The 19,740-nt window shown below is 40.7% G+C and overlaps 1 protein-coding gene across 1 annotated transcript in view; it reads left to right on the top strand.

The window, feature by feature from the left end:
• The window catches only part of Nrxn3 (neurexin 3), a 1,537,891-nt gene that overhangs the window by 444,815 nt on the left and 1,073,336 nt on the right, over window positions 1-19,740 (top strand). Inside the window, exons 5-6 of the mRNA XM_055593211.1 lie at window positions 8,401-8,702; window positions 14,431-14,592. Coding sequence (XP_055449186.1) covers window positions 8,401-8,702; window positions 14,431-14,592 — 464 coding nt within the window. The remainder of the gene's footprint in view (window positions 1-8,400; window positions 8,703-14,430; window positions 14,593-19,740) is intronic.

Genomic DNA, 19,740 nt, shown 5'->3' with positions numbered 1-19,740 from the left:
TTCATGTAGGTCCTCAGTAAGGGGAGTGGGGACTGTATTGGACAAGGACTCACTTTCCAGTTATTTTGATCACTTTCCCCTGGCAGGACTGCCTTACAGGCCAGAGGGGAAGAGCACATGCTCAGTACTAGTGTAACTTGATGAGCTGGGGTGGATGGGAAAGGGAACTCTCATTTTCTGAAGAATAGAGGGAGGGAGGGAGGGACAGGAAGGGGAGAAATGATACGGCTACAACCAGGATGTAAAGTGAATAAAAAAATAAGTAAATTAAAAAAAGAAAATATATAATTGGTTTTTACTCACATGCATTCTGGTGGCTAAAGGAAAACAAAACATACAGGATGTTCCATAAACTATTAGTGGCAGATGGTCAGTCATATGTAACTCAATGGGCTTCACAACTGGTTTTTTTTCGTTTTTTTTTTTTTTTTTTTTAAACAAGATCCTTTCTTCTTTGGCAATGTCTTCTCAAGCCCTCTCACCTCAGTAGCTATCTGTCCTCTGTGTGAATCTCAGATAAATAGAATGGAGCTACTTAGCAGTCGTTAAGGCGTGAAAGATTTTCTCTGCTAATTTCACATCCCCAGGGCTAGGAGATTGTGGCCCCATACCATCTCATAAACCATGCACAGATGTCCCCTGAAGCGGCCACTGAACTTTTCATCAGCCCCTGAACACCTATGCTTTCTTAAGGACCACACTCACAAACATGGTGTTTCTCATGACTACCATTCCATTTATCCTTTTATAAGTGAACTCAAAACAGCTAAAATGTAATCTTCGACAAGGACTCATGATCTGTGATACCGTCTCACATGTGCCTGTATCAGCTATGACATACTCCTCATATTGAATTGTAATTACGTGTTTGTGCTTACATTCTCAACAGCCGCGAGAGCTAATTTTTCTAAGACTGGGAACTGAGCCAAGGGCTTGGTGGTCTTCATGCTGTATTAGTTATTTTTGTGTGGTTGTACCCAAAATACTTGACACAAATGATTTAAGGAATAAAATACTTATTTTATCTCCTGTTTGTAAGGATCTCTGTCTTTCACGGTGGAAAAGGCATAGTAGGATAGCACAATTCATGGCAGCTTGAATGTGTGACCAAGGCCGCTCACCTCTTGGCAGACCAGGAAGCAGCGAGCATGACACAAACCAGGAAGCTGGTATACCTTTCAAAGACCTCCTACCAGCAGCCTACTTGAGCCAGATAGGCTTACATCTCCTAAGGGTCCCAGAGTCCCTACCCACACTTCTGAAACAGCACTATCACCTGGAGACTAAACATTGAAGACATGCGACAGTGGGGGGTCCTATCAAACTCTAAGTGTAACACTTACCTCATATCAACCGTACAAATTGTATACACTGGCTAAGTTCAACAGAAAGATTAACAAATAAACAATTAGAAGACCTAAGGTAAAGCTAAATTCCTGTAGATTGCAGCAAATGGTGAAGCTCATGGTCAGATCCACTGCCTCCAATACAAGGTCTACAACCCATGCATCCAATTAATAGTGCAACTCTGTGAGATATCCCATTAGTGTGAGCATGTAAGTCGCTGGCACTCGACAGACATTCTAAACAATTTAGCTTTAGGGATTTTCTTCTTTGTAAAAAGCACCTAAATATTTCTCTCTCCTGGGACTTATGTACATTTGGTACATCACCAGCACAGGGCACACCTGCGACCCTTTATTCCTTACAGAGATGAACAAAAATTTCAATGTATTATAATGCAGTTGAGAACAGCACGGGCTTCAGGATGCCATTAGCTTTCTAGTGATTTCACTGAAGCGTGGTTTTCCAGGCCATTCTTTCATAGACTGGGGAAGCTCTCCTCACCAGGATGCTGGCTGTTTATTTTCTAAGTGACAACTTGATTTACTGTTTTCCTTCTCATCACTTTCAAGAAGCCTCTGCAGGCTGGTGAGTGACCCAGGCAGTGTGCAAAAGTCCATTTATTTCTCCACTGCCAGGAAGAATAGTCTGAGGATAGGGGTTGGAAACGGCCTGAGGAGGCCAGGTTTCCTATGTGCTTTCCTTTGTAGTGTGGCTTGTACATGGTGACACAAATACTGCCTGCTTGTACCCTGTGCTCTGAAAATACCTGTGCATGATGGGATGTGGCAGGAAAGGATTCCAGTGTTTTTCTTTTGGAAGGGGGAATGGCTCTGGAGTTGGGTCTGTCTTCATGCTTTGTTTGACCTTAAAATATATTGTGAGGGGACATAATCAGACACAACTTTCAGGTTCAACAGGAAGTGCAGCCCCATGAGTCTTTTGTCTTTAGACTGACATGAGAATCTATTTCTTCTCAGATTTGAGTGGTATTTCCAGTTAGGTGATTCCTAGTAAACATCAGTTTAGCAAGGAGTTTTACTTTCTTTTCATTTTGCAAATATGATCCATATAGAGCCAAACTGACAATTTGGGTATTGTACTGGCTCACAGCCCTCAAAGGCCTTTAGAGTGAGGTATTCTGGTTCTTATGTTGATTCTTTAGCATGTTGCGTGGAAAGAGAACAGAATTGCCCAAAGCCTGATCATACTTGTGCTCCTGCTGATTTGCCTGTTTGAGCCCAGGGCACCTTTCAGAGCTGAGTAGATGTGAAGTCCTGTTCCATTCGTGCCATCTCTTCTCCCCCCAGGAGCAGGCAGAATTCTTGTAAATTTGTCAACTGTTCTGTCCCTGCACTGTGTTTCCCTTGGATCCCTTGCATCATTTGCCTTTCTCAAGGCTCGAGAAGCAGTGGCTGAGAAGCAGAATGATCTGTGAATTCACAACTAGGGAAGCCATTGCTTCCCGTTGTGGACACTGGGGGGAAGCCTCACATGGCCTCTGCTGTTTGTGAAGCTGGACGAAATGAGACTGCAGACCAGGCTGAGGCCCCAGGCCAGCCCTTTGTCTAGTAGGGAGGGCAGCAACAGCCCATGTGTTTTTGTGCCTCATTAGTTCTGGGTGGGCCAAGCCAGGATGGGCAGCCAGGGTTATCTTTGCATCCATGCAGACTGAGGTACTGCAAGGCTGTATGAGGCCAATTTGAAGGACAAAGGATGGCATGATGTGCACAGTTTCATCTCCGAGGTTCATTATGAGGAGGGCTGGCTCCACTAGCTGTCTGGAGCACAGCAGGTGTTCAGCTCAGGGCCACTGGTTTTAGCCACTCCAGAGGGGGGGCTGCATTTTAATAAGCTTTTTCAAGTGTCTGACTTTTTTTTTTTCCACTAGAGAATTTAGAGGAAACTTCATCTTCCTTGTTTGGATTCCTCCTGCCTGGGTGGTCCTTCCCCTGTTACCATCACCGATATCACCCTTTGACAGGTTGAACTTCCCTCAGCTGTAGTACCTCCCACAGTCGGATTCTGCACCTGTCCTGAGAATCTGAGGCACATTGAAGCTGGGCTAGAATAGCAAAAGCAGTGAACTGAGTATCAATCCCAGTACTTTGGGGCTTGCAAGTGCTACTTCCTACTGTCTCCGGTAATCTGTCCAAATTTTCTGCACCTCTGCCTTCTCCTGGTGTCTCTATGTCACCACATTGGTGTAAACACATCAACATGGTCTCCTGGCTGCTGAGAGAAGGCATGTAACAGTTAAGAAAGCATTTGGAAATATGGGACACATGCAGAAAACTGTGTCTGCTTCCAAAATGGCTCCGAGTCCCTTTTCGCTCAGACCCAACATGTTTCTCATTTCAGTGGCTCCTCCTCAACACCATAACACTTTCCTTAGTGGTTTCTGCTAGGAGTAGTTTGCGTCCTTCTATTTTTTTTCCCAATATGATGTAAACTCTACTCCATGAATTATATTGATGAATAGACTGAGCCAATCTAGGGAACATCTGTGAAAGATGTTCAAATGTGTTTTGAAAAATTTTTGTGCAATCTTTTAGCAGGAAAAATTGAGCTGTTTTCATTCCTATTAGTAAAAAAACCTGCAACGGGCCGTGCTTGATATGCGTTGTCTTGTTACCATAGCACTGTGGAGATGGAGGTAGAAAGAGCAGGTAGAAAGGTAGAAGGCCTTTCTATCTTTGGCTACATTGTGAGTGAGAGGCTCTCATGAACCCATGCGTCAAAACTAAACCACACACCAAAAAATAATGTTCAGCAATTCCCAGGGACTGATGATTGGACTGTCTGTCTGTCTGTCTATCATCAACCTGTCTATACACACACATTGTGTGAGTGTGTGTATCCGTGAGTATGCATGTGTGTGTGTGTTTGTATCTTGATCTATGGACATAGTTGGGATGATAAGACACCAAGCCATAAAGCCACATGTCTTGTGCTTCACCGTAAGAAAATATTACACTGTGTATTTTAAATTACTTTGCAATTTCTCCAAGAGTTATTATTCTATGAATCACTAGTTGGATGCTTTCTATTTTTGAATTGTAGAGAACGGAATTGAATAAATGCTTGATAATGCTATGTATATTTCAGGACTTCGATTAGCAAGCTCTTTGAAAGATCAGTACCTCACGTATCTTACATGAACTGATTTAAAACTTCCAGCTATACATACCTAGATTCCATCTAGTGTTTAATCAATTGGACACTTACAAATAATGGCTAAATGATTCGCTGTTGTACGGAATTGAGCTCTGCTTTTCACACAGTGACAGTAACATTTTTCTTGTAAGACTCACACAACAGATAGTAAACTTTGGCGTGATATCATTTACATGGATCTCAACAGCCCATTAGCCGTGTTAGTGACTCCTCTCTTGCCAAGCCTTAGCTGTAGGCTAAGCTGCTGTGTGCGGTGTTGTGTAATCCGCTGCATTCATTTTCTCCACCTGTTTAGCCTGGATACATACAAGGTGACTGCATTGTCTTTTCAACTCCCGTCTCACTGTAAACATCATGGATAGGAAATGAATTTGGGGCACTGTTGTCTTTTTTTTTTTTTCTGATGGAGGCTTTGGAGAATTGAATCAACTCAGAAGGATAGTTTGTCACTATCGGGTTCTGCCTTTTGGTTATGTTGACTGTCAGCCCAGTATGGTTTTCCAGGTGATAAGAATATGCCTGAGTCTCAGCTACTGGAACAAATTAATATCGGTCGGGGTTTTAGGAGAAAAATAATCTCCACTGTGAGGGTGTGCAACAGGATGATTTTCTGAAAGTCCTTCTCTGTCTCCTTCTTAGCCCTTATTTGATCTGAGGGATTGGGGCATGCATTGTCAGGTCTCTCTTCTCAAAACCCAGGAAGAATAAATCTCAGGAATTAAGACTGAAATAAGTTTGCTGATCTAGAATATGATTCTGAGAAGACCTTCAGCTGTCTTTTGTTTTAGTGGACCCCTGCTGGAATGAGCTATCTGGGCAGTTGGGTTGATACTATTCCTAATACCCTTTTGGCCCAGAAAAGAGGTAAATTGAACATATGCACCATTAAGTAGAGAGTTCAGGAAGACTCTGAATTGCTTTAAAAATATCCATTAGATATGTCCCATGGAAGACACTTGGATACATAAAATTTTCCTTGGGACACCAGCATAAATAAGCATGTAATTTGCATAGTCATTTTCCTTCTCACAATGGTTTTGTATATTATTTATTTATTGTGGCATTCTCTCTTCTGTGGTAATGCCTCCATTTGTTTTTCCTTTTATAGCCTTCTACATTAAAAAAATATTATTTTAAATATACTCAGAATTCACAGGGGAAAAGGAAACATTTCTTTTGGTGAGCACATGTGGTTAACCTTGGGAGAGAGGAGTCAGTTTGGGGCCCACTTTGCTAGTGTCAGTTTGTTTCACAAGTCCACAACTCCATGGACTCACTTGGAGCCCTAGAGAAGCCATTGGGAGCAGGTGGCACGTTCTGAGTGATGGGTTACAGGGATAAGCAAAGTCCAAGGGTCCTTCAAGTCCTGTTTATCACACACTGTGTCATCTTGAACACTCACTCATTCCTAGTTATCAATTTGTTTTCATTAATAAAATAAAGGCATTAAATCAGACAACCCCTAAAATACCTTATAACTTGACAATTTATTATCTTGACAGATCCCTTCCTCTAATTATATGAGAGATATTAAGCATGGTCTGGCACATTAAATAACATCCCGGTAATTGCTGCTTTGTGTCAAGGGTTTCCTCCTTGAAGGGTCCCCCATGATTACGATAAGCTCTGAATTGTTCTCCTCGCTCATCCATCCTAGTTCAGTGGACAGTGCATAACTCGGGTTTTCACAGAAGATGCCAACTAGTTTGCCACATGTAGCACCAAGGACCACACTGCAGTTATGAGTATTGTCTTTCTCTGTAGAGAAAGAGCTGAGGTGTGACAGTTGCTCCTAATTGTCACCTGTTCTCATTTGGAGTCATGTCCAGGTCTGTTGTCTAGTTGCATTTTAACAAATATGTTTCTTCACTCATCACAAATGAGAGAAGAGATCATGACAGTAGACAGGGCAAGAGAAATTAGATTGAGTATATTTCAAACACACAGACGGTGTCAAGTTTCTGTTTCCTGACATTTTGGGGCTATTTTTGAGAAAATGCAACAGACATAAATGAGTGCCACGTGTTACTAGTTTGCTTATTATATATATATATATATATGACGTATATTGTAATTATATATGGACATACATACACACGTAAACGAATGAACATATAAATGGCTGGACACACAAACACATACACATATATGGGTAGACACACACATATATTTGCTGCAGTTTAGCCGTCTATATGTAAGCAGGTACCTTTGCTATGACTGTAAGTGCACAGAAATATGCAGGTAGACACGCCATTGAGCCACTGTGTAGCATGCAGAAGAAACTTCATCTCTTCTTCAACCCTCTAGCATTTATATTTTGAATTCCTGATTTCATGGTGTTGTGACGCTATGATTAATTTAACTATTTATAGTGGGTTTTTTTTTCTTTTTTTGTCTCTCAACATAGTGAGAGTGACTGTTCTACTTCATTTTATTACCGTGTGAATAGAAAGTATGTGTTTTGTTGTTTTGTTTTGCTTAAGTAATTTGTGTATGGACCTAGGCTGAGGTGAATTTGGTTTTGGCTCCTAAGGTTGAAATGTAGTTTAGCCAAGGGAAAACAGAATTTTCCCAACCTCAGTCTGTATCCCTAATCTTTAAAAGGAAACTGCATGTCTATGAGTATCTTATTGCCAATTTTCTATTATTACTTAAGTGCTTTTAAATAGCAGTTGACTGAATCTGATATGAAATCAAACATTCTGAGTTTGCCTAGCAAGAAGACACATGGAAGTTCATGTGCTGTGTGCCAAAATTGTGAATCAAATAATGTGCAAATTGATCAACTTAGCTATCTCCAGTTTCCTTAAGTTGAAAAGACGTTCATATCTACCTGGAGGTCCAGGTTCAAGTTTAACTTTTTTTTTTTTTTTTTGACTCCTTGGGAAAAACTGCTGCAGGGAGAACATGCCACCAGACTGCTCCTTAGCCCATGACCTTCCCTAATTCTCTTCCTCCATTCAGCTCTCTCTTACAAGGTATCTAGGATTAACGCATGTGGACACCCCAAGTGACATGGCAAGCTTTGTCTACTGATGTAGAAACAGACACCAGCATCATGTTTTAATTTCAGAAAATCATGGTTCTAGAGAAGACACCTACTCAAACAGGCTTTGACTAGGGAATAGGTGTCAGAACTTGAAATGTGTTCTTGCAGGAGTATATAGATTGGGCTGGAATCCTGTCTTGGTCTGTTTCTCCAGTTTGGGGGATAAGGTTGTATAGAAAGCAAGTTCCGATCAGGAAGGGGCATTCTGAGGTGAAGCCTTTCATCTGCCCAGAGCACAAGACCTCTTTGCTTGAGTCTAAGGGTTGTATTGCTTTCAGGCCAAAACTTTACTGTGCTGTGCTCTTTCCTTCACTGGACTTATCACCTCGTCTAGTCCAATCTTCTACTTAATAACCCAGCCATGTTCTATGGGGCTCCAGATTTTACCATATAAATCACAGTTAGCTAGGTTCCTGATGAATGGAAATCAAAGCCAAAAATCTTTTAATTTAATTGATTTTAAGTTATTGTTTAATAAAAGGTACAGAGAGCTAAGGAGTCCTTTGTCAGAAAGGATGGTTAGTTATCTATTCTGAACCAGATCTATTATAAGCATTTAAATACCATCACTGAAGCAAAGGCAAAGGGAGCCTCGCTTGACCATTTTGAATAAATTTTATTCTCAGGTCTTTCTTCCAGAACGTTTGAAGGAAAGGAAGCCCACTCCCTTGAACTGTTTTTGTTTGTTTGGTTTTGTTTTTCCCTCTGTTGTGGAGACACATAGTTTCTCTGTGGTCAGCTCTTCTGTTTTCCGGAGTTAAGTAGGAGCTGCCTAGAGTAGATTCTTGCTTCTCAACACATGACCACTTTGTCCTTATCTTTACCTACAGCTCGAGAGGAGAACGTGGCCACTTTCCGAGGCTCAGAGTATCTGTGCTATGACCTGTCCCAGAATCCGATCCAGAGCAGCAGCGATGAAATCACCCTTTCCTTTAAGACCTGGCAACGCAACGGGCTCATCCTCCACACGGGCAAGTCAGCCGACTATGTTAACCTGGCTCTGAAGGATGGTGCGGTCTCCTTGGTCATTAACCTGGGGTCTGGGGCCTTTGAGGCCATTGTGGAGCCAGTGAACGGGAAATTCAACGACAACGCCTGGCATGATGTCAAAGTGACACGCAATCTTCGGCAGGTAATGGCCGGGGAACAGCAGACCTGGAAGGCCCATCTTAGGCAGACACTGTGAGGCAGGTGACTGGTGAGGTGGTGAAGGCTAGGGATCTGGGTGGAGATTTGTCAAAGTATAACTTTCTTCAAGTTTTTTTTTTTTAAATTTCGCAAGGAAAAATGATTAAACTATTTTTCTCCTCATACTTCAATTCCCCATTTGTCCTTGTTATTTAAGAAAAAAAAGTTAGCTGTATAGATAATAAAAATGATAAGTACTTCCATCCTTTTTAGTCTGCTTTCCTTTTATCATTTTCTTAATTACTTTCGAATCTTAGCATATTGTTGTTAAATTCAATTAGGGACAGCATTTTGTTTCCACAGCTTGATGGATTGTCCTCATTCTTCGAGTATATGTTGTTTTGTTTTGTTTTTTAAATTAAGTTAGCCATTGCCATGATGTCATGATTATAATTCCCTCCAGGAAAAAAAAAATATTTCTTTTATTCTCCTCTCCTATTAATTTACCATCCCTCCCACTTTTGTTTATATATCTATTTTACTGTTATGTGAACCTCTAGCCTTAGAATTGACTAGCCAGGATCTTTCTGAATTCATGTTTCTCTGTTCCCTGACGCTGTGGTCCTACCTCACTGCCCTTGTCTCTACCTCCGAGACTCTTCAGTTGCCTGGCAAGTGGAAGCACCCAAATAAAAAATGTCAACTGTGGAGCAGCTTTCCTGATGCTGTGTGTGCCTGAGAACTCCCATCGCTTGTGGATTCTAAGCAGGCAACTCTGTCAGGTGACACCACGTCCCGAAAGCCCGAGCCAGCCCGAGCCAGCCAGTGCTGTTTTCCATTCCATTGCTAGTAATGATAATAATCAAACCTTATCAGTACACATCAGCAAAAGAAAAGCATTTCCCACCAAAGCCAAGGTCTGTGCTGAGATTGCCTTTTTTCATGTTACTATTTTCAGTCTGTTTTTTTCTCTCCTTGTAAATTTGTCACGAAACCCGGTTGGACAGCATTCATCCTTTATTAATCAGAAAGCTATGCAAATTTCCAGAAAGTGCTTATCAAATTTTCTTCTGCAATATGATTGATATAGTGCCGTCTTGTGTAAACATGGAAGCATAAGACATGACAGGTGTTGGCATTATGTTTTCTGTTTGATAAAAGTATGATTCCTACGAAAGGCTAAACAAACAGCATAGGCTGGCACACACTGGAACACATAGTCAAAACAGCCATCTACATACTTAACTATATCAAGGAAGCCAACTGATTGGAAGATCCCATTCTGTTTATAGTAAACTTGTCAAGTAACACAAGATTTAGACTCCCCAACATTCTTACCACATAGGAATTCAAATTTTGTGAATCACTGTTCTATGATTTCCCTTCAAGGTCAAATAACTAATACTTAAGTGCTTTTGTTCATTTCCTCCATCCATGGCGACACAGAGGAACTTCTTACAGAGATTCTCAAATCAAATTTTCATTTGTAGACATAGACAGACTTAATGCATATGGGTTATGAACTCCAGACCAAAAAGTGAATTATGACCTTTTCCCAGTTTTGATTGCCATTTCCAAAATACCGTTGGAGCTTTAGCCATCTGAGAGGAAATTTTATGTTCTGGGTAACATTTTTTTTGGTCACAGGTCTCATCAATTTGCTTTTCTTGCTCCCATCCCACACACTTCCTACTTACTCATGAATGACTCCAAGTTGCTCACAAAACTCTCACTTTTTTTCCTACTATCAACACTTTTTCAAGAGTATCAGGCCCCAGTTAAACCTTTAAAACTAGAGCACATAAGTTAAATTATTATTCAGATATAGTTGTGGTATTTTGGCCAGGGGCACTGTGGGAAAAATCACCCTGTAGAGTTTTTAATATATTCCAAGTTCTGAAGGTCCACCTTCTTTCTGTGCCCTTGGACAAGTCACTTAACCTTCCTCCATCACAGCTTGCATTTACAAACTCTGATTACAATGCTCCCCAGCCACGTGTGTGGTGGCTAAATATGCAAAGTGCCTTCTGTTCCAGAAGGATGATGAGCTCTTCCATGGTCTGGGTGCTAGATTTGCTGTGACGTGCAGATGATTTACAAGCTGAGCATTCAGTCCCAGAGGTGACTACTTCTGCCTGCTGCCAGGGATGCAGGAAAATGGAGTTTCTTATTCTAATTAAAGCTGTTGCATTCTTGGGGGTTTGGAGTATTTCTTAGCAGAGAGAATCTTGAGTTCATGTAAAAAAGGCACACCTGTATCACTTGAAATTATTGAAATCCAAATTCGGGGGGGGGGAGAGGTTTGATTTTATTTTATTTGATTTTTACAAATAAATTAATTTAATATTGTATAATCTCAGATTATTATTTTGCCAATTAAAATATTTATACCAACCATTTACGTTCCTGAGAATGCATTAGAAAAAATGGTAAGCCTCTTTGTTTCTCAAATAAACTGTAAATAGCTTCATAAATATTTGATAACAAACTGTTGGCAACCCACTTCTTTCTCTCTTTCTCTCTCTCTCTCTTCCTTTCTCTCTGTCTTTTTAAAGTAAAATATAATGTCTTTGGTGGGAAAGATTTATCTGGGAAAAATTGGCCTGGAGTTTTATAAGAGTACCCCTTACCAAAGGGGCCAGAACAACTGTTACCTCCAACCCTGTGGCCACCAGTAGGTTGTTCTGTCCTTATGCCAACTTAGAGTTAACCAAGATACTTCAGATTGAAACCAGGACTTCAGATTGAAAAGTTTGACATATGGATTACCTGTATTTGTTTTACATTATAGCTGGGATTGGAACCCAGACTGCATGTGTGTGTGCCTGTGACGGCACAGAGGAAAAAGTTGCCCTTCATCTCCTTAGGCTCCAAGGTCAAAACTCTACCACAGCACTTGCTTTACCTCTGGGTGCCACTTGTGCTAAAGCATCTACACAAAATAGGTGGAAGGTGTTTCAGCCTTCCAGCCTCCCAGCTCGAAGGGCGTTACCAATTGAGCATTTGGAAATCATCAGCAAGGAGGAGCTTAATTGTGGTGAGGGCTTTTCTAATCATGTTTAATCTACCATTCTTCCTGCTGCCGATTCACAAAATTGTTTAAAAGCTTACTGAAATTCTCCAGAGAAATGTAGGTGTGTGTCTTCCCGCCCATTCTGGCAAAATAAAGAAATTAATAACTTTATTGGGTAGTAAAGAGTAACTTTTTGATCCCTATGACAAAGACATAATAAACTCTAAGTAAAAGAGATGTGAGAATGTTCCTTCTGGCTCACAATTCCACAAAAATCAATGGGGTCACAGATTAATCTGAGGAGACCTAAAATATGTTGTGAAATCCAGCCTTGCTGTGTGAGGCTCCATGTAGTTAGATTCAGATGTGAAAACAAATACTAACATAGCATTAGTATGTAGTTATCTGTTTGTCTACCTGTGGAGTGGTCTATTTGGGTGAGGGAAATGTGTATGCATTTGTCAGAGGGCAGGAAGGGGACTTTGGCAACATTCATTCAGAAGAGCCCTGGAAAGTAAGTATGGCAGTAATTCTAAGCAGTGAGGTTTTGGTCTGAGCGGTACCATGACTGGTGGCTGAGTCCCCAGGAAGAGTTTCCATAGAGTCCTGGTCTCATTGTCTTTCCCCACTCTCTTTCTGTGTTGGGTGCCTTTTTTTTGAAAAACTAACACAAGATCACTCATGCAATGTGTCATTTTACTAACCGACTAATATACTAACACCCTAACGACTCATCTTTGTTTTTAGTTTCTTTTAATTAACAATCGTTCTGTTCACAATTTTTAATTTCCTTTCTTCCCCCTTCTCCGCAAAGCACTCAGGCATCGGACACGCTATGGTAAACAAACTACATTGTCTGGTAGATATCATTCTTATTGTCTTTTTTTGGGTTTGCCGTGTGTTGCTCCCCCTTCCTCCCAACCCCTCTTTTGTCCTCTTTAGACTTATTCCCTCTTCCTCTTCACTTTTTTTTTTTTTTTTTGGTTGTTAAAGTAAATGCAAGCCATTTTCTTTAAAAAGAAAAAAAAATAGAAGGAAACTTCGCTGTCCTGAAAATACTATTTATTCAAGTTTGGTGGGGACAGTTCCTTTTCTCCAGTTTTCTTTTGTTTGTTTGTTTTTCCCCTAAAAGTTATTTTTTTTTTAAAGAAAGTCTCTTCAATTAGATATATTTTTATTTACCTCTTTGTAACCTCCAAAGCAATTCCTAGTGAGGGCTTCCTTTTTCTATGTCTTCTTCCCCCTTCTCTCTTCCTGTTTTCTCTGTCTCCTACCCACTCCTTTGTCTCTCTCTCTTTCTCTCTCTCTCTCTTTCTCTCTCTTTCTGTGTCCCTTTATATAGCTGTAGCTGCCTCAGGTGATCTTGGGGAGGAAAAGATGCTGCTTCCTATAATCTTCCTCTCTCTTCTTTGACCTCTTTCCCCACTGTGGCCAAAAGGGTGTGCCACCAATTGTGTTCTCCATACATACTGCATGGCATGGTCCTGTCTCGTGGAACATCCATCAACATCACAATCTGTCCTCCACTGACCTCTATGTTACTAACAACTGGCAACCAACCATCAACTGAGTTCTATTCACTCTTCCTCCTACCCCCATCTCCATCCTCCTCTCATTCTTCATGTATTTGGGGGTTGGGTTTGGACTTTTTCTTTTCTTTTTTCTTTTTTTCTTTCCCAGTGAGGGAGGCAGCAGGCAGGGGCATTGTTACCCTTTAGTTTGGAATATTTTATTTCCCCCACTTTTTATTCTGTTTCCCCATTTCTTCAGTTTGCTCAAGTGCATGCATGTGTGGCGTGAATTTTGTTTCTGCTATTTTATCCTTTCCCACAGAACTACATTCTTCCCCCTGCCTTCTTTCTTGGCTCCAGATGATTTCAGCATGGGTGTGTCAGTGTATGGTGTGTGCATGTTCTGAGGCTTTATCTTTTCTCTCCGCCCTCTGCTCGTGGATGGTGGGTGTATGGGTGCCAATCACCCCATTGGCATTCTTACTTTGGTTTTCATTGCCTTATCATTCATTTTTTTTTGTTAAAGTTTCTCTCTCTTTTTTATGAGTTTGGGTCCTTTCTTCTGTTGGTGATGGTGGTAGCTAAGGGAGGGCAGGGGTTGGTACCCTGGGGTAGTCCATAGCATGTATCATTCTGGACACATGTTAGAACAGCGACCTTCTCCTTCATTACCTTGAATGCATGTTTGTTAGTGTGGTGTGAACCATAGAAGAAACAAATAAAAAAAAAAGAAAAGAAAAGAGGGGGAAAAAAACCACTAACAACCAAAGACCAACCCCTAACATATACCATTGTCGAATGTCTCCTTTGATGTTTTTCATTACTACCATAAATAACAATCATAAGACAAAAAATACCAATCATTTTTAGCAGAGAATTGAGACAAGTGAGATCGTCTAAGGGTGGTTCCATTTTCTAGCCTGACTCAATGAGGTATGTACTGGGTGGAACAAGGGACTCAGCCTAGCCATTCTAACACACTGTCCCGTTAACCACTAGGGAAGACTGTAGGCTTGGGACATAGGAAGGCAGACCAGAAAATGGAACGAGACTGTACCTACCTACCTAAGTCAAGCCAAATTAGAAAGGATACCTCACCAAAGATCTTAATGGAGGTGAAACCACAAGTAGGGGCAGCCATTGGCTCTTAGTAGAATTGTAAGGTCATTGCTGGGATTTTCTTTTTGTCCCCTATGTCCCACTACCAGGTGACAATCTCTGTGGATGGCATCCTTACCACAACAGGCTACACTCAAGAGGACTACACCATGCTGGGTTCAGATGACTTCTTCTACGTTGGGGGAAGCCCAAGCACCGCAGACTTGCCAGGCTCGCCTGTGAGCAACAACTTCATGGGCTGCCTTAAAGAGGTAACACCTACATGCTTCCGTTGAATAAGTGGCTGGTATACCTACTTAAAAAAAAAAAAGACCAATGACTATGCATGGCCACTAATCATTGAGTGTGATGAAATGTGGGAGACAAGACTTAAGATTGTTGGGTGGCCTTGAGTTTGCTACTTAACTATTCTATTTCCTCCACTAACTATATAACTAATGAAGACTCTTATTGCTCAGCTGTGCAATATAAAGGAAACATGCATTGTCCATGAAGTCACAAGGAACTAGACACAAGTAAAGGTTGATTTTGTGCTTTTCAGCCGGCATGTAGGGAAGCTGCAATTAGAAGCCGCACAGTTTGTGTGTCTTGTCTAAAATATAGCACATGTATTATTTCATCTTTATTAAATGGGAAAGTCCCAATACTTCCCTTTTTTTTCATTTGTTGAAATAAATGCAAAAATTTCAGTATGTAACATTCATGCTCAGAAAAATGGGCTTGCTTTTCTTTCTTTGTTTTTCTTCCCTGAAAGCTCATCATGGTAGCCGTGGGGAGGCAGCAGGGCTTTGCCAGTCTTCATTTGTTACCCTTGTAGCTGATGTGTTAAGATCTCTGTCTAAGAGCAGAGGAGCTTCAGTCAAGTGTAAGTTCAACCTCTAAGGTCAAGTGTTGAGGCAAAAAGAATCAGGCTTGATTTGCTAGAGCTCTTTCACCACGCTGTGTCACGGAAGCGCCACACTGTACATTTTCTTTAAACTAAGCTAAGCTTGATTGCCTCTGATATCCATACCATTTCCTTAGGGAAATTCCTTGAGAAGCTAATAGTGTTTCTTCTTCTAAATAAAAATCTCTTGTGACATCTTGCGATCTTCCTCCTGGGGCATATACTTTATTCTTATTATAGTTATGTGGAGTTTATTGAACAGCAGACATACAATAGAGGGTGTTGTGCATGGACTCTTTCATCAGGGGTAGTGAATGATAAACATGAATTGCCTCTACTATAACTGGCACACAGTAGGTATACAGAAAAATATTTACTGAATGGACTGATGTATCAAGCAAATAGCCATGATGTACCTTTAACTGGGCTGTGTTTAACCTTCATGGCTCTATATAAGTGATGGTCTCTGTGCTCAAAGACTTTATAGTTTGGGAAGGGAGACGAGATCAGTAAGCAAATAATTAGAGCATAGGACTATGTGTTCAGTGCTGTAGACTAAAATGCGCTGATTGAGCAGAGAGAACAAGTACATTTTAGGTGGGAGTCAAATTTAGAGAAGAAGGGATATTTGAGCCAAGCCTTGCCTGAATAAACCATGCGTGAGTCGAGGGGAAAAGGTGGAAAGACAAGACACAGGAGGAGAAGTTCAGCTATAGCATTGTATTGTTCTTAGTCTGAAGGACAAACTGAAAGGAGAATCCAAAGATTGCTTTCCTCTCTCTGATGGTTATTACACCAGATTTTGCTGGCTCTGGGAGCACTGTGGTTGTCGCTGAAGAAATTATGACAGGCACACTGCACTTGTTCCCTGGGATCTACTCCTACTTGAATAGAATAAGGGCACACACTACTGTCTGATGACCCCCACAAGGCTCTCAGGCCCTGCTAAATTCACACTAATTCGAATTGTTCTCTCACCAGAAAATGATTGTGACATTTCCACCGCCAAGGACTTGGCTCAGGAATGTACTAAGAAATGTTTAACATGGTACTGTCATCCTCCATTTTCCTATGGGGTAACAGTCCTGAACGTGAAGTTTCCTGGAGGGACCACATTTTCCCTGTACATAGTTACACTAGATCATCTGTAAATTACATATTTTGAGACAAAGGAGCAGTTTCCCAACTACAATCTTTTTTAAAATCTATTAATAAGGAAGGTTAGATCTGAACATTTTGGGACATCTAAAAAAATAGCATGAAACCCATGATAACTTCATTAATGAAGAATTTAGGTTAAAACACGTACATACATTTGTCAACTAGCTTACAACTTTGTGGGGGTAACATGAAGACCTACTTTGATCCCCTAAAATCTCATGTGAAACTTGGAAATCTGAGATCACAGTTTAAACCTTTAGTTCCAGTGCTGAGGAGGCAGTGACAGAAGACTTCTCAGAACTTGCTGGCTAGATAATAAAGCTAACTCCATGAACTCCAGATTCATTGGGAGACCTCTGTCTTTAAAATTAAGGTAGACTGTGACTGAACAAACCTACTCAAATAACCTTCTACACACACACACACACACACACACACACACACACACACACACACAGGCATACACATGCATATACACATGAACACACACATACACAAACAAGGTGGAGGAATTAAGAATGACATCTGCATATACACAGCTACATGCATAAAAGTTTATGATATAGCTACATGCATAAAAGTTTATGATATTTCTGGAAAACAGAGTCATCTGCAGTTATCTGAAGTAACTGCAGTTAGTGGTAAAATCTTCTGTTTTAGCAGAAGACTTGTCTTTAAGTCTAGAATATTAGTAAGGAATGACAAAGACACAGAGTCTGTAAAACAGGACTTCGCTAGGCCCCACCTTGTCTACGTTGCACATGGATTGTTTTTGTTTGTTTTGTTTTGTTCCCCTAAACAAAACAAAAAAGTGTTCCTGTGAGCACTTCTAATTTGCTTGAGGGCTTGAACATGTATCCAACCTTAAGTCTATGATGTCCTGATGTAGGTTTCTTTTTCTGTTAATCACTGCATTTACTTGTTTTTAGGAAGTCTGGGAAATCTCTTGTATTTGACAACTTAGTAAACAGGAGATGCTGCCTGCCCTGCTGGGCTTTAGCTTATTGGAAGATGAACCCTCTCTGATCATTTAACCTCATGACCGTCTCTCCCCTTTACACCACAATGCCTCTTTCCCTTCCTATCTCTCTTCATTTACCTATCCTCTCTTGATGTTTGTAGCTCTAAGTTGCCCTCAGCTAAATCTGGTACTTTTTAAATGCCATTAAAATTAAAATTGGAACAGAGTGAAGGGATGACGGGATCATCAACGCATATTTGCTTGTTGCACAAACAGGTTTTATTTGAGGAACTCTACTTACCTCCGTGCTGAAAGCTGAGTTCTGACTTTGCAGTTGGGCTAAAGAGACTGGGTATTACCTGTGTACACACCTCCTAACTAGACATCTCTGTAAAAGCTATGCCCAAGTTGTCGCCAAACTATTGTGTTTAGTTGCACATCATATTCCATTTAATCCACTTAATATTACCAAGTTGCTGTCTTGATCGTTTTTATACTGTCCTGTTTTAGTGTATCTATTTAATTTTTGTTTGCAATGGAATCCCTGTAAAGTTGTTCTTAGCTTTGTGGGGTTCTCACAAAGCTATTATTATTCTATTATTATTATTATTATTGAGTGAATAATACCTTTCAAAATGGATCGTTTTCTCAGATAAGAGGTTATAGCATGGCTGACCACTTAGCTTTATAAAGAATACTTTGCCATGGCAATAATTGAATCTTTCAAGATTCCTCAGATAGCCAAGATGAGCAAATATCAAATAAATAAAGGGTCTCAACCAGGTCAAAGTCTCTTTTAGGAAGAACAGTATAAAAAGAGCCTGAGAAGGCAGCATAGTATAAAAAAAACAAGAATAACTGAATTGAAAGTTGGTAGACTCTGGAGCTAGAGAGATGGTTCAGCAGTTAAGAGCACTCTTCCAGAGGACCTAGTTTTGATTTCCAGCACCAACATTTATAATTTCGGTCCTAGGGTATCTTTTGTCTTCAGCGATCACCAGGAATGCATGCGGTGCACAGAGAAAACACTCGTGAACCTTAAAAAAATACCTTTAAAAAGAAAATTAGTAAACCTGGCTAGGAAAACAAACTTGATTGCACTATATGGCTTACTATTAGACATTGATTAAAAAAATAGGAAACAGTTTGCGAACTTGTAAAACGATTCTAAGAGCTCTGTTGCATTCTTCTTAAGGACTCGTGAAATGACGAGCACAAGCCAAACATCATTTTACAGTGATATCTTAGAGATCTAATAAGAATTATACGTGACCCCTCATAAAGCAGTTGTGAACATGACCCTAACTGAATGTCCTTCTGATCCTGCTGATCTCCATGTCTCCCATTTCAGCAAGTCGTTATCAGGGAAAACCTTTTATTTGGAGGCTTTTCCCTGTTGAAAGTCTCTCGTAGTTGCAAAAAGCAGAACAATACAGCCATCCATTCTCAGTCTTTTCTTTCTTTTTGTCTTCAGTTATTTGTTTCATGCTGTCAGTCTCCCTTTGTGAAAATACGAGTTCCATGAGAAGACGTAATTAGCATTTCCCAGCAACTAGAACAGTTCCTGGAATTAAAACTTGTTTTCACTCCTTCAATAATGAGTAAATTCTTTGTTCTCCCTCTCATCCCTTTCTCCCTCCTCTTTTCCTCCCTCCTTTCTCTCTCTTTTCTTCCTTCCTTCCTCCCTTCCTCCCTCCCTCCCTCCCTCCCTCCTTCCCTCCCTTCCTTCCTTCCTTCCTTCCTTCCTTCCTCCCTTCCTTTCTTCCTTCCTTCCAGGTCTCATGTATCTCAGACTGACCTGAAACTCATTACACAGATTGAGCTGGCTCTCTTCTGGTTCTCCTGCCTCTATCTCCCAAGTGTGCTAAAGATGCAGCCTATCTATTTGTGTATGCTAGCAAGCACTCTACCAACTCAACTATATCCTTATCCCTGGGAAGCCTATTTTTTCTTAATAAACCTTCTGTGCTTCTAAAAGTTTCATCCAATGGGCGTGTTTAGAATAAATGAATAAATAAATGAGTTGGCTGCTTGGAGCTCTAAGACCTGGTGAGTTTCTGGACAACATTGTCTTAGTTCAGGCTCCTGTAGCAAAGTACCATAGTCAGGATAGCTTATTAAAAAAAAAAAATGGAAACGTGCTTTTGCCAGCTCTGGAGGCTGAAAGTCTGAGATTAGGGGGCTATCACAGTCAGATTCTAGTGAGGCCTCTTCCTGTTCACAGTGTCATCTACTCATTGCCTTTTCCCTTGGTGGAAAGGGGATTAAAGAATTTCCTAGGGTCTCTTTTATAAGACCAATCAAGACCTAATTGCTTGAAAGTGCTCATCTTTAAATACCATGATGCTGGGGTTAGAATTCCAAATTACGGTCTGTGAATACTCTAGCATG

The sequence above is a fragment of the Psammomys obesus genome, unplaced genomic scaffold (genome assembly GCF_907164565.1).
Source record: "Psammomys obesus unplaced genomic scaffold, mPsaObe1.curated_primary_1811, whole genome shotgun sequence".
Taxonomy (NCBI): domain Eukaryota; kingdom Metazoa; phylum Chordata; class Mammalia; order Rodentia; family Muridae; genus Psammomys; species Psammomys obesus.
This window is presented reverse-complemented; position numbering and strand designations above follow the sequence as displayed.